We start from the raw sequence: 15,528 nt of genomic DNA on the forward strand, positions 1-15,528 counted from the left end.
TCCGCTTGCTTTTTGACTAACGAGAGCGATGTTTACTGACCCAGTTAGCCCGTCCCCTATATGGCATATAGAGTTTTCAACACGGATCTGCAATAAGTAGGCAACCTTTTCCTTCCAAGTACCAAAGATTATGCCACAAGATCAATGGCGGTGTTGTTTCCCTCCGTTCCTTCCCGAAAAGCAAAGATAGGCACCAGTATTGTGGCCTTCGCACTCCAGCTTTTAGTGGCCACATTAGCAGCTCCAGTAGCCTTGCCCGGTTTCCCAGAAAACCAAAGATACCTTCGCTGGTAGTCTTGGCAAGAGTAGCTATCCTTAATTCTCCAATTAGTATGTTCTGAGATGATGATTTTGATCTCTTCTTCCCGTCGAGGGCTGGTTGGCGCCGCTGGAGTACTCATGTTTCAGCTTCTGGTGGCGGCGGCACTGGCAGATAGCCCAATAGCTTTGCCTGGCTGCCCGGAAACCTGTGGCGACATTGCCGTGCCATACCCTTTCGGCATCGGCCAAGGCTGCTTCCACGAGGGCTTTAATCTCACCTGCCAGAAGCAGCACAGGACGAAGCTGCTCTTAGGTGATGGCACAGAGGTGCTTGGTATCTCTTTGCCTAACGGCACCGTGCGGATTGATAGCAATGTTTTCCAATCAGCCTCTGCTAACTTCAACGGCACATGGTCCGGGCCACCAGCAACCAGCCCTTTCACGGTGTCAAGCAGATACAACTGGTTTGTGGCCTACGGGTGTAACATCGTTGCCCAGCTCATTCCATATGGAACCTCTGTCGGTAACGTCAGCACCTGCGCCTCCATGTGTTTGGACAACGTGGAGGATGCCAAGAGCCCAATGTGTTCAGGCATTGGCAGTTGTCGCGCGCCCATACCCTGGGATCTAACTTCATATGGTATCCAAGTCACACATATGGCGGTTCAAAAATATACAGTTGGAACTTCTTCGAAACATACAGCTGCATTCATAGTGGATCGGGCCTGGTTCACCATATTTCAGAACAATATTGAGATAGATCCTGTTCCCATGTGTCAACATTGCGGCATTCATAGTGTTCCGGCAGTTTTAGAGTGGTCATTGCATTCTAATTCGAGATGCCGAAGCTCAAACAGTTTCACCACCTATGATGTTGATGGCAATCATGGCCGGATACGCTGTAACTGTACCCAAGGATATAAAGGAAATCCATACATTGAGGATGGATGCCAAGGTATTTCTTTCTGTGTTCTTGCATTCGTCATAATATGGCCACATCAACTTAGAATGAATTTTAGGCTTGAGCGGTAATTTCTGCCCATAGAATAGTGCATGCAACAAGCGAAAACTATGTTCTTTTGCTGTATGAAACGCCTCCTCTTTTCAATTCCTTTGTCTCTACTTCAGATATTGACGAGTGCCAGGAGCCAGATGTTTATCCATGCCTGCACGGAACCTGCACCAATATGCCAGGGACATACCGATGCTCAGCAAAGAAAAGTACCAAGAGTCTCTCAGGTATAAATACAGCGCTCTTACTTGATATGTGGCTTTGCTTAGTTGTAATTAAGGACCACAGAGATATGTTAATTACCTGTTGTGTAGTAGTACTAGACTTATGACTATAGAAAGTGTACTCCTGCATTCTTTGGCTTTGAAATAAGATGTACTAATAGTGAAAGCATCAGTCCGTTGACCATTCATAAATGGAAGGCAACACGTAAGAACAAAAATAGTACAGAATGTTATGTGCTTCATAATAAACAATGTGTCGCTGAACTGAAACAAAAGTATAGCTGAGTAGTTCCATACTTTTAGTTGAAAACAGAAGCTTGAATACTTTAAATTCATACGACATATCATGTACTATCCATCCTTATTTCTCTGCAGGTTTAATCACTGGAATTGCAATTAGTGCTGGTTTTGGCCTACTGTTTTCATTTCTGGGTGTTGCCAAAATCACCAATAAGCTCAAACAACGAAGAGCTAAGAAGTTGAGACAGAAGTTCTTTAATAAAAACCATGGACTGCTCCTACAACAGCTAATCTCTTCAAACAAAGATATAGCAGAGAGAACGAGAATTTTCAGCTTGGAAGAGCTAGATCAGGCAACCAACAAATTTGACCATAATCGCGTCCTTGGCGGTGGTGGCCATGGTATGGTGTATAAAGGCATCTTATCTGATCAACATGTTGTGGCCATCAAGAAGGCAAAAATTGTCGTTCAAAGGGAAATTGACCAGTTCATCAATGAGGTTGTCATACTTTCACAAACAAACCATAGGAATGTGGTGAAGCTCTTTGGATGCTGCCTCGAGACAGAAGTTCCTCTACTAGTTTATGAGTTCATATCAAATGGAACTCTCTCTTTTCATCTCCATGGGCAAAGTGAGAATCCTTTGTCATGGAAAGATAGGTTGAGGATTGCTTTGGAAACTGCAAGGGCTATTGCATATCTACACTCTGCTGCTTCCATATCAGTATACCATAGAGATATCAAATGTGCAAACATACTTCTTACTGATACTTTAACAGCAAAAGTATCAGATTTTGGAGCTTCAAGGTCAATGGCAATAGATGAGACAGGAATACTTACAGCTGTCCAAGGAACCTATGGTTACCTTGATCCAGAATACTACTACACTAGTCGGCTCACAGAGAAGAGCGATGTTTACAGCTTTGGTGTGATCCTGGCAGAGCTACTGACAAGGGTGACACCAGTTTTTTCTTCTCATTCATCAGAATGCACAAGCCTAGCATCACATTTTGTGTCACTTGTAAGAGAAAATCGCTTGTTAGATATTCTAGACATACAAATTGTTGAGGAGGGAGGGACTGAAGATGCCAAGGTCGTTGCAAGACTCGCAGAATCATGCTTAAATTTAAAAGGTGAAGAAAGGCCTACAATGAGGCAAGTGGAGACAACACTTGAAGATGTGCAGAACTCAAAAGTCCATCTCAGTTGTCAGATTACAAGAGCGAACCAGAATACTATGAATGGTCAGTTATACAAGGGAAGCAAAGGTGGGGAAGGAACTAGACTGTACAGCTTGGAAAAGGAGTTCATCCAATCATCCGAAATTCCAAGATGATTTGTCAAGTGAAGTGTTGTGCATTATTAGTTTGGATGCTATACTGCAAATCCAAAAGTTATGAAGTCTGAATTATGACAATGTGCGTTTTCCCTATGCTGATGGGCCATGTAGAACCAAGTATGTGAAAGTAAATAAGTGAATTTAATTACAATTTCTACAGTTAAATCATCTAGTTCTTAACAAGGAAGTTCAAAACTTTGCGGGAAATGCATGTTGCCAAGAATGTACATATTGTGCATACTTCACATTCAAGCACCTAATTTCCATCACACACATTTGAATGGCACTGAAGATAGCTACAGACAAACTTGTGAACTGCTTTCTTGCAGGGACTTCTGATTAGAAGGCAATGGTAATTTAGCATTGCGATCAGATGATCAAAATAACATTCGGCAAAACCACTCTAAGGTGTTGCCATCTTGGCAAATCCAGAAAGTGAAGCGATTGCTTCCCCAGTTGTTAAATACAGGCAATCCGGTCTGAAATGATCTTGTGCATTGTTGGCCCGTTGTATTTTCTCCATGACCTCTCCAGTTGGATTCACAAGTACAAGCTGCGAAGGCAGAAAAAAAGGTAACTTTGCTGCATAAGTAGACAGCTTGTGAACAAGAAATATGAACTTTTCATATTTATGATTTTGGGTATACCTCTAGACCACGTTTCTCTGTTGTTTTCTTTAGGTCAATGAGGAACGCTATGCCACTTGTGTCAATTGCAGGGACAGCTGAAGAAAAGAACAATACATGATGTGTCAGTGAAAATGGTACTGAAAGTATTGAAGTTATGACAAACATAATCATGGTTGCGAACATGAGCGTTCAAGAACAAACAGTTGTGGAGGAGAGAGAGCGCAGCGAGAGGAGAGAGAGTCGCCACCGCGGCGGCGGAGAGCTTCCGTAGGCCTCCCATGGCTTCGCTGTCCCCCACACCGTCCCCATCCCCATCTCCATCTCCTTCCCCAGCTCCGGAGGGAGGGCAGCGCGGCCGTGAGGACCGTTGGCGGGGCGGACGCGGCTCCGACTCCGACGATACCCCGCGCTCCTTCCGCGAGGTGCTGGCCGGAGAGGGCTCGGCTGCGCGCGTCGGCGAACCTGCCGCTCCTCCGCAACGCAGGGAGGTGAGGTCTGTGGTTCGGAGGGAGGAGAGGAGCACGGCCATCGACGCCCTGGATGATTCCGACGACACGCTCGATGAGGAAGGTGAGGCGCCGTGGGAAGAACCCACACACGTGACCCGCAAGCGCGCCAGGGGTCGCCGTGGCGGCAAGAAGGTGGCGGCGCGGCCGGTGCGGCCCGTGCGCGAGGTTGGCGCCTACGCGGAGTTCGATGGTCTCTGTCTGCTGTGCACACAGCCCGGCCATCGCGCCGCGAACTGCACGACGGGGCCCGTCTGCCTCCGCTGCGGCGAGACCGGCCACATGGCGAGGGAGTGTGCGCTCCCGCGCCCGCCCCGGCCACCGTCGCCGCCGGATGATGACGAACCTGCCAGGAAAAGGGCATTCGACGGCGGGCGACACCGTCGGTTGGGTGAGGGCGCCGGTGGGTCCCGTGCGCGTGCGCCGGAGCCACACCAGGCCGCCGTGGTGCGGCGTGCGCCATACCGTGAGACGATGCGAGGCGTGCTGCGATGCTGCGAGGACGACGGTGGAGCCACGCCGTGTGGAGCGCCCGCCGCTCGGGTCGAGGGGACGCGCCACGTCGCGCCGCATCGGCGCAGATGGGTGATGCGGCTGGCCGCCGTGCGTGGCGCCGCGAAGGATGAACCAAGAGGCTGCCGCGGCGCCGCCCGTCTGTCGTTCTGCGCCGGTGCGCGATGACCGCAGCGCGCCCCCGCAGGGATGACCGTGCGATGGCACCGATTACGCCTTCGGCCCGCTTTGCCGACGAGGTCGTGCGCCCACGCAGGGGGCTGATGCGCAGGTGGCTCCGCTCAGCTTGCGCGCCACGGCGGTGGGCGGCGAGCTCGCGCGGCGCCCGGCCCGCGCGGCGTGTGTGATCCCACGCACACCGGAGTTGGACGACGCCGAGGAGGCTCTCTCCAAGGCCCTCTTGGGGGTGATCGTTGGCGTGCGCAGGGAGGTCTCGACGGAGGAGGTGGCTATGGCACTGGAGGACGCGCATGGCATGGCGCCGGGCTCCTACTCCGTCCACTGTCACCGGCCGGAGGATTTCTGCTCTACTTCGCCACGCGGAAGCTCGCGACAGGTGCTGGCCGATGGTGTCTGGCCTCCCCTTCTTCCGCTCCTCCTCCGTCCGTGGTCGCGGCGGACTCATGCGGTGTCCGGCGGGCTGTGCGTGCACACGGAGCTCGAAATCGAAGGGGTGCCCGCCAACGCCTGGAGCCTGGCCACGGCGGAGGCCGTGCTCACGCCGACGGCGTGGGTCGAGCGCTTGCATCCTCTGACAAGGAGCCGCGCGGACATGGGAGTTTTGCGCCTCTCGGCGTGGTGTCTCGATCCCGCTGCAATTCCGCGCGAGGTAGACCTTCACGTGGTGGAGCCAGACGAGCCACCGTCGGCGGCAGACATGGCGGCGCCGGCCACGGCCGTCGTTCCGCCCCACATCAACACTCTGGTGTACCCCCTGCTGGTTCACGTGACGAGGACGACAGACTTCAGGCGAGACACGCCGGGCGGCGCGGCGTCGGCCGACGGCGACGGCGGCAGGATGGCGGGCTGGCCGAAGCGGAGGCGATACCGGTACACGAGGGCGTTCCGGATGTGCTGCCGGCGCCGGCGGCGACGGCGCAGCGGCTCCGTCGGCGGCCAGGCGGGCGGCGGCGAGGCGGGGTCCACTGAACCACGACCTCCGGTGTGGTCGTGGAGCTTGACCGATCAATGGCGCTAGCCGGAAAGGAAAGCGCCGTCGCCGTCTTGGCCGAAAGGTGCGGCTAACGTGCCAAAGCACTGGCTGCTGCCCAAAGCGCTGGCTTGCTGGTTGGTGGTGGGGCTGCTGTCAGCGCCTCACCATCGGATGCTTCTGGCTCAGGTCTGGATGGCTCCGGTGGGGCTGCTGTCAGCGCCTCGCCATTGGAGGCTTCCAGCTCCGAGCCGTTGCTGGTCCAGGGGCTGGTCAAAGATCAAGCCGTGGTGGTCCGCGAGTCCGATTTGGTGGGCGGCGGAGCGACAGTGGATGCGACGCACATGGGGGCGGAGCTCCGCATTGGATCCATCCGGATCCTCCCTGCCGAGGATGCTGCTCCCCTGTCGCTTTCGAGGTCGGGGCCCCCTTCCATCCAACAGCTCGTATCTGGCAGCGCTGCGGAGACGACGACGACTACGTCGCTCCCATGTCTTGCAACCAGGTGGGCTCCTTCGTGCAGCCCGGGGACTTCCTCGCCACGTCTACGAGCATCTCTCGGTGGGTCTTGGAGACGGGACGGGCCAGGCCCGGCAAGGAAAGGCGACAGCGGTGGCCGACCGAGCGCCGATTGGGCCAGGCCCCGGGACGCTGCGGAGCCTCAGTGCTTGGTGGCCGAGGCCCACGCTGTCACGCCGCAGCATTCGAATGTCGCGCGGGAAAACGGGGTGGCATCTCCCCCTGTCGGAGTGGACGTGGCCAGGGAGGTGGCGACGGACTCGCCGGTGATCCAGCTGGCCGTCGTCGCCATCGATGAGGGTGCTGACTCTACGGAGGCGCAAAGGACGAGGTGGATGATTCCGAGGAGGAGCAGGTCGACGAGGAGATTGTGGTTGACATACCTCCGGCGCGTGACGATCGCGACGCAGTTATGGTTCCCCCTCCCTCGTCCGTCTCCCCGGCAATGTGCCGCTTTGCTTCGCCACCAGTGGTGTTTCAAAGATCGCGGCAGCCCCCCTTACCTCGGACATCGCCTACCACCGCCAGGCCGCGGACTCTAGGGGAGTTTCTCACAGCCGCCAAGTCGCGCTCAGACGCTCTCCTTCAGACCCCGGCTGTCCGGCGCAGGCTGGTGGAGCTAAACTTCCAGCCTCGTCGTAGCTCCAGGATTGCGGGGCAACCTGGTGGCTTGAACGCTGAGATGAAAGCGGTGCGCAACCTGATGCGCAAGCTTGGCCTTCTCAAGGGAGATGAGGCGCCATCGGAGGCTGCCCTGGAAGCCTATCATAAGATGTACGAGCTGCCCCTGACGGATGACATGATTGAGGCGATCGCGGAGTTCTTTGGATGGTCGCTCTCGACGATCCGAGGTTGCTCCCCACCGCCGCTGGGGATGACGGGTGGTCGCCTCATCGAGGCCTGACCCCTGACGGTGGTCCACGGGTGTATTAAGCTATTCCGATGTTATACGAACCTAAGGTGCTGGTGGCCAATGTGCGAGGCCTCAATGATCGCGCAAGGCGTACGGGTGTTAGGAGTGTTGTAAGCACTACGGGTGCATCCATTGTATGTCTCCAGGAGACGAAGCTATCTGTTGTAACCCATGCGATTGTTATTGAGGCGCTAGGCGCAGACTTTGACGCTTACTTCTGCTTGCCGGCGACTGGTACTAGGGGGGGGATCATTGTGGCTTGGACTAGCCGGGTGGTGCAGCTTGATAGCGCCCATTACGGGGCTAACAGTGTCACAGCGAGGGTCTCCCCGGTGGGTGGTGGCTCTGGTTGGTGGCTGACGTGTGTCTATGGTCCACAGGCTGAGGCTGACAAGGTCGCCTTCCTCGAGGAACTCCGCGATGTCCGTAGGGGTCACCCTGGACCTTGGGCTCTCTGCGGGGATTTTAACCTGATCTACCGCGATGAGGACAAAAACAACGGTAACCTAAACCGTAGGATGATGGGCAGATTTCGACGCTTCTTGAACGACTGTGAGCTGAAGGAGATCTACCTTCACGGTCGCCGCTACACGTGGTCTAACGAGCGGGAAACGCCCACTCTTGTCCGGCTGGATCGGGTGTTTGTCACGGCTGCTTGGGAAGAGATGCATACCAGCTGCATGCTACGCTGCTTGTCGACGGTGGTGGCTGACCACTGCACACTCCTCCTGGACTGCACCACCAAGTCCGCAGGACCGAGGCGGTTCCAGTTCGAACGGTTCTGGCTCCGCTTAGAGGGCTTCGAGGAGGCTGTGCGGAGCGCCTGGGATGTTGTGGAGGGGGACCCAGACCCCTTCCGCGGCTCAACGCCAAACTAAAACGCACGGCACGTAGCCTCGATGAGCCGGAGTGACAAGAAGGTCGGTTGTGTCAAACTGCACCGATGATAGCGCGGGAGGTTGTCTTCGGGTTGGATGTGGCCATGGAGACGAGACAGTGTCACCGGACGAACGCCGACTCAGGGCGCACCTCAAACATGCTTACCCGGGCTTGGCCTCTACGGAGCGCACCATGGCTAGGCAGCGGGCCAAGATCGCGTGGCTCAAGGAAGGGGACGCTAACACTGCCTTCTTCCACCAGCACGCAGCTTACCGCCGCCAGAAGAGCGTGATCCATAGCATCCAGGTGGAAGGCGCGGTTATCTCTGACCACGCGACTATGGCTGAAGCGGCTTTCGCACACTTCGAAGGTCTGCTTGGTACCTCTGAGGAGAGACAACACTCGCTAGACTTGGACTTCCTGGACATCCACTCTGAGGACCTCTCGGAGTTGGAGGTTGTGTTCACGGAAGACGAGATCTGGGAGGTGATTCGGCGACTGCCTACGGGCAAGGCGCCCGGACCCGACGGGTTCACGGCTGAGTTCCTCCAAAAGTGTTGGGGCGTGGTGAAAGGCGACTTCATGGCTGCCTTCGATAAGCTGTTCACGCTGTGTGGGCGCGGGTTCCAAGGCCTTAACCAGGCCCTGCTAATCCTGCTACCTAAGCGTCCGGATGCGGCTGCGTTAGGCGACTACCGGCCCATCAGCCTGATCCACATTTTCGCCAAACTGGTTGCTAAGGCGCTAGCTACGCGCCTTGCCCCTCGGATGGAGTCGCTGGTGGATCGCAACCAATGCGCGTTCATTCGCAAACGATGCATCCATGACAACTTTATGTTGGTACAGCAGACAGCTAGATTCCTACACCGGGAGAAGCTGCCGCGGGTGATGCTTAAGCTGGACATCGCCCGCGCCTTCGATTCCGTTTCGTGGGGCTTCCTCTTGGAGATTCTCCGCAAGTTAGGCTTTGGACCAAAGTTCCGCGAACTGGTGTCCATTCTCCTATCCACTGCGAGTACTAGGGTGATGCTCAACGGCGAGCCGTGCCCCCGATTTGGCATCGGCGGGGCACGAGACAGGAGACCCTCGTCGCCGGCCGTTTGTTCGATGATGAACTCGCTCAACGGGATGTTGGCTAAGGCGATGGAGCCGGGGATTACGAGACGTCTAGCGCGACGGGATTTAGTGACGTCGGTATCGCTTTATGCGAGACGATGTGGTGATCTTACGCCATCCGGATGAGACAGGAACTGCGCGCGTGCACGCGGTATCCTGGAGCTCTTTGGACATGCATCGGGGTTGCGTACCAACTTCGCTAAATGCTCTGTCTCTCCGATCGCTTTGTTCGGATGAGGAGGCTGCGGGCGCAGTGAACTCATGGAGTGTCGCCTTGCGCCTTTCCCGGTGAGATACCTTGGCATCCCGCTATCTATCGGGAGGCCGACGGCCGTTGCATTTCAGCCCCTGGTAGACCGCCTGGCTGACAAACTACCCACCTGGAGGGCATCGATGATGCCAAGGGCGGGACGTTTGGCGCTGATCCGTTCGGTCCTAGCAGCGATCCCTCTACATCAGCTAATGGTGCTGGGTCTCCACAAGAAAGCACTAAAGCAGGTGTACAAGGTCTTGAGAGGATTCCTATGGACGGGTAGGGCGGATGCCAACGGTGGGCACTGCCACGTCAACTGGGCGCGGGTGTGTAGGCCGCTGCGGCTGGGGGGCTTGGGAATCCTGCACTCGAGCGCACTGCCATCAGCCTTAGGGTGAGATGGATCTGGCGGATGCGCACTGATCCCCTGCGACCTTGGCGCGGGCTGGATATGCACTTCTCGAAGACGGAGCTGGATGTCTTCGCGGCCTCCACCTACATGGTGGTCGGCAACGGGGAATCCGCCCTCTTTTGGGAAGACAGGTGGCTGGACGGCAGGTCCATCAAGGAGATGGCGCCGGAGGTGTACGCCTTAGTACCGAGGCGTCGGCGGAAGGCTCGCACGGTCCGGGAGGCGTTGGTTGAACGCACCTGGATCCCCGACATAGTTGGTGCACCGAGCGCCCTGGCGCTGTGGCAGTACGTACAGCTATGGGGCAAGCTCAGGGACACCCAACTTTCGGCGGGCCCGGACAGGCTGGTTTGGCGTTGGACGACGGATGACCAGTACTCGGCCAGCTCCTGCTATGACACCCTCTTCCAGGGGGCGGTCATCTCAGGTTCCTGGAAGCTTAACTGGAAATCCTGGGCGCCGCCTAGGGTGAAGTTCTTCATTTGGCTGGTCTGCCTCGACAGATGCTGGACGGGGGAAAGACTGGCACGGCGCGGCCTCCCGCACGCGCCCAGGTGCCCGCTCTGTGACCAATCTGTCGAGACAATGAGCCATCTGCTCACAGGATGCTCCTTCTCCAGGACGGTTTGGTTTGAGGTTCTGTCATGGATCCGATCCACCTCAGGCCCTCCCACGGTTGAGGGTGATTTCGCGGAGTGGTGGTCGCAGGCGGTGCGGACTGCCCCTCGCCAGCTGCGCAAGGGCACCTCGTCGGTTATCATGCTTACGGCATGGTGGATCTGGAAACATCGGAACGCAGTAGTCTTTGACAACGTGCGACCTTCGGTGACTTCCTTGTTCAACGACTTAGCGGCCGAGGCGCGGCAATGGGCGGACGCGGGAGCCCGGGGTGTGCGCCAGCTACTCCCCTAGATTAGTTTTTCCTTTTCCTTGGGTCGAGTTGTACAGCGTGTTGCGTCCGTGCTCGGACTTGTACATAAACTCTTCTTTATCTATCAATGCATCGAAACGCAAGGCTTTTGCGTTTTCGCGAAAAACAAACATAATCATCATCAAATATGACTATTTTTTAAGGAATCACAGAATGGCCTGATCTAATAATTTCTTAGTTCCAGGTTGGAAAATGTACTCTTACAAAGCTATCTGTTACAAACATGCTATCAAATTACTCAGGAAAAAATGCTTTCAGCTACTAGTAGAAAGTTAGTACATCCATACTGTTTACCGAGCTTGAGTTTAAAAAATAAGAATGCTAAACTGTGAAGCGAACGATTTTTCGTGGAATTTACAAACCTGATAGGTCCAAGATTACGAAATGGAGTTCTGTTTGTTTATTCCCTGAAGAACTTTCATCCTCTATCCATCTCTTTGTCCTACAAACGAAAATATTTCAATGCAACTTTTTCCACAACTTTGCTTCAGCATTTCGTTTTAGTATTAGCAGTTTTTTTACCTTTCATTCAGGTAGTTGGTGTTTGCAAAGTTTATAGGAGCCTCAACTGTCAGTATCAAGAATCCAGGAACTCTTTGAGCTTCCTTATACTGATGGAGGTTCCGGTAAATATCTGTTCCCTTAATGTTCCCCTGAATCATCATCCTTGGCCTTGTGATTTGCATCAATACCCTAAATATAGATATACCAACCTGCAAATTTGACAATTTCAGTAACCAAGCAATTAAACTAGCAACTTCCTGTACTAAAGAAACAACAATAGATCGGTTTTACAGAACCAGTATTATATTATTATTTTTATGGAATCAGCTTTATATCTCAGCAATAATTATGGTGGTTACCGCAATCGCGAGCCCTTCTTGGACCGAGATGAAGATGACACCAGCAAATGCGCACAAACACACGAGGAAATCCATCTTGTCCATCTTCCAGATGTGGTATGCAGCAGGGAGGTCGATCAGGCCAATGACGGCAGCAATTATGATTGCTCCGAGAACAACATTCGGGGTGTAGACGAACAATGGCATGAGGAACAACAGTGTGACCATGACTGTTAGTGCCATGATCACATTTGACATGGCGGTCTTGCAGCCGGCATTGTGGTTCACAGCAGAACGAGAAAATGCTCCTGATGAAAATGAGCGAGATCTATTTTAGAAAGGAATGCAAGAAAACACTGAATGTTTATTTTAGTCCAGAAATGTAGCTTGCCTGTTGTCACATAGCAAGATGTACATGAGCCTACAACGTTCATCAACCCAATGGCCATCATCTCTTTGTTGCCGTCCACCTGGTAGTCCTTGAGTGAAGCAAACGTCCTACCAACTGCTACTCCCTCCTGTCAGGGTGAAATTCAGGGCACATATCAGATCATTAGTGGCACTGACTATGAAAAGTACATTGCAGCTAGTTCATTCTAATTTGAACAGTTCAAGAGTAGTATTTTTGTCCTTTAATTTTTTTAATGCAATGTGAGGTCATAAATAGGATGATTCATGATTTGCATACCGTAAGGGAGATGATTCCTGTGACGAGGCCAGTCTTCATGGTGAGGCCTAGATATGTCGGGTCAAAGATTAGTTTGTCCCATGAGGGGCGATTCAGGCCACACTTGAGCTGCCCAATCTGCGGCGAAAAGATGCAATCATCTATTTTGCGATCATGTTGCATAACTAATATGAGTGCCGTGGTAAACATATAAATACAGTTGTTCAGTTTTTGTTGAATTCTTACGATGCTGATGCCATGGTTCTGTGCTTTGAACAGGAAAACGAGCAGGGTGGATACGATGACGGATCCCAGGGGTGCGCACGCTGAAATCCAGAAGAACTTTGGCCATCTGATGCTCTGTATAGATAAGCGAAGAAATTCAGACAAACCAGTACTGCTGTGGGTGTTAAGAGTCCATAGTTGCAAAAGGGAAATAAATCTAATCTTATGCTCTGAAAATGGAATTTTCTCTGACAGTTTCAGAATACCCAAAACCACAGCAGGCAGAATGGCAGATATGTATACTTTGATTTAAAAGGGTTGCCATCAGCAGCTAAGAAAAAATTGTGGTCAGTATAGTAAGAAAAAATAGCAAAAGTACAGAACACTAGAACAGAGACCAGACTTTCCAGGTTGCAGAATTACTTGAATTGTGTCAACTTCTTCTTCCTTTTGGTTACATATAAAATCGTTTTGTGGAGGAATCAAGATCAATATGGCATAATCTGAAAACAAATATTAATATGGCCTTGAGAGGCGCAACACTATTTTACTAGATTAGTAGCTGCACTACTATGTCTGTCAGCAGAGCACCTGTAGGCTGTAGAATCAGTGATTCAGCCGTTTAGCTGTTGTCAAGAGTGTAGGTTCAGTTGACTAAACGTGGCGCTACTTGCTAGTTGGGGAAAAGAAAAGATATGGTGTAACGTCTCAGGGGTCTTGATCACATATGACCAACTTGACCAGTTTGAATGAGACTAGTCTCCGATGCTCACTTTATGGGTTTCTCCCATGGTCTCTTATCTGAATACGACATTGACCGCCGCTACTTTTTTCCCCTGGTGATTGATTAACAAACAAACAGAAAGACTGCTCGTGGTCGTGGAGTCGTGGAGCAACCTGAAGAGGGAAGAGGCACACATCCTTCCATGGACGGTGAGATATGCATCGCCCATCATCGACACGACGATTCCTATGGTCGTGAATATATGTGTTGATCGGCTGGAACCTACTCGAGTTGTTCCTAGAGTTTTCTGCCGTGACAAGCTAGGCTAGCCGACTGATCGGCGTATATATACGGACAACGTAGAAGAAGACGGAAACTAAAGCGATGGCAGAAAAAAGTTTGGTATTTTGCGTGTAGCTATAGGTAGACGACGGTCAACTGTAGACGACAAGAGTGTAATTCATGAAGAAGCGTACAGTAGGCGTGAGCGAGCAGAGGGACTTACCACATGTCTGGCCGTGAGCAGGAGCACCAGGAAGCAGGCCCCCATCAGGATCGTCTGCCACGACCACTGCACATACATACACGCACGGACGCAACACTGTTAGTTAGCTGATTGAGCACTGCGTGCATGGTGTTCAGGGTTTAAGCTAGGGAATGATGGTTGACCTCGTTGGTGTGCTGGAAGACGGAGGCCATGACAGGGACGATGCCCATCTGTGTGGTGAAGTGAACGATGCCCAGCAGCGCCTTGAGCTGCTGCAGCGACACGATCACCGCCGCGCCCGCCATGAACCCCACCAGTGTCGCCTTGGACAGGAAGTCGATGATGAAGCCCAGCCTGAGGATGCCCAGCGAGGCCTGCACGACGCCGGCGAAGAGGGTGGAGGTGAAGGCCAGCTGCAAGAACAGGGTCGGCTCCGCCGACGGGCTCACCGCTTGCCGCAGCATGGACCCCATGATCAGCGACGCGATCGACACCGGGCCCACCGCCAGGTCCCGGGAGCTGCCCAGCACCGCGTACACCAGCGGCGGCACGAAGCTCGAATCTACATATACGTACAAAACGACGTCAATGATCATCGTACGCTACACGTGGATGTGTACCGACAGAAATGGAAGGCGTGTGAGTGTTTGTATATACGTACAGAGGCCTATGATCGGAGGCAAGTTCGCCAGCTTCGCGTAGCTAATGCCCTGCAGTGAGCACATACGAACACAGTTGGTCACGGGTTGTTGGTGGGAGGGTCATATATACGCAAGACTCCAAATCAGCACAGCTGCATAGCTGACCAGCTAGAAATTTCTTTTGGATGCGTTTGAAAACTACGAACGTAAATCGGTGGTAAATGTACAAAATTCACAGCTCGAGTATCTTGAAATTACTGATCGAGTGGGTGAGTAGTGCATACCTGAGGGATGGCGAGGCTGGCAATGGTGAGGCCGGCGATGAGGTCGGACTTGAAGAGGGACAAGGAGTAGCCTGGCGCCCACTCCAGCACCGGGAACAGGTACTTCACCGCCAGCAGGAACTTGGCCCGCTGCGGCTGCCCCTTGAAGCTCCGGAACGGGTCGTCCGGGAAGAAGGTCTCCTTCACCTTCCCCTTCATCTTGCTCGCCGTGCTCTGCGCCGGCGGCGGCGCCACCTTGTGCACCACTCCCATGGCCCCCAGCCCCATCTCCGGCGCCCCGACTACCACGGCTTCCTTGGTCTGCCGGCTCTCGCTGCCATTGTGGCCGCCATAGGCACCGCTCATCCCCACCATGCGAGAGACTATTGGTTGTGCAACAGCTATCTAGCTAGTAGTGTCGTCTGAGCTGATCAAGCCACTGCGCTGCGCTGCACGGGTGTGTCCGTATATGTATACGATGGGCCTAGCATCTCTCCGACGCAGGCAGGTGTAGGAAGAGCCTAGTCGCTACCTACAAAAGAAGAAAAGGGGTACGCAACTAGAGGAAAAGAGTGAAGAATCAAGGGTGACATGAGAGGGGGTAGGGCCTTCGATCAATAATGGCACATATAAATCCGTAGTTTTCCTCCCTGGATGGGATCCGTAGATTTGATACCACCACCATCATTGTGATGGGGAAATATACATCATCTTTTGCTTTGCCATGCAATTCAAATGATCTCATGTATATGCTTGCAGCGACGCATACACTCCCTCTCTG

The 15,528-nt window shown here is 53.4% G+C and overlaps 2 protein-coding genes across 2 annotated transcripts; one reads left to right on the plus strand and one right to left on the minus strand.

Annotated features, from left to right (window-relative positions):
- Window positions 1-208: 208 nt before the first annotated feature.
- LOC127336875 (wall-associated receptor kinase-like 8) lies at window positions 209-3,236 on the plus strand. The gene is made up of 3 exons (XM_051363739.2): window positions 209-1,216; window positions 1,390-1,500; window positions 1,873-3,236. The coding sequence occupies exons 1-3, from the start codon at window positions 343-345 to the stop codon at window positions 3,072-3,074; spliced, it is 2,187 nt and encodes a 728-aa protein (XP_051219699.1). The 5' UTR covers window positions 209-342; the 3' UTR covers window positions 3,075-3,236.
- On the minus strand, window positions 3,188-15,312 carry LOC127336876 (probable sulfate transporter 3.3). The gene is made up of 12 exons (XM_051363740.2): window positions 14,769-15,312; window positions 14,505-14,553; window positions 14,026-14,405; window positions 13,862-13,927; window positions 12,654-12,767; window positions 12,429-12,545; window positions 12,132-12,258; window positions 11,762-12,048; window positions 11,421-11,611; window positions 11,261-11,340; window positions 3,725-3,801; window positions 3,188-3,630 (listed from the first exon to the last, which is right to left on the minus strand). The coding sequence occupies exons 1-12, from the start codon at window positions 15,120-15,122 to the stop codon at window positions 3,481-3,483; spliced, it is 1,992 nt and encodes a 663-aa protein (XP_051219700.1). The 5' UTR covers window positions 15,123-15,312; the 3' UTR covers window positions 3,188-3,480.
- Between the last annotated feature and the right edge of the window lie 216 nt (window positions 15,313-15,528).

Source organism: Lolium perenne, chromosome 2 (assembly GCF_019359855.2).
Source record: "Lolium perenne isolate Kyuss_39 chromosome 2, Kyuss_2.0, whole genome shotgun sequence".
Lineage (NCBI taxonomy): Eukaryota > Viridiplantae > Streptophyta > Magnoliopsida > Poales > Poaceae > Lolium > Lolium perenne.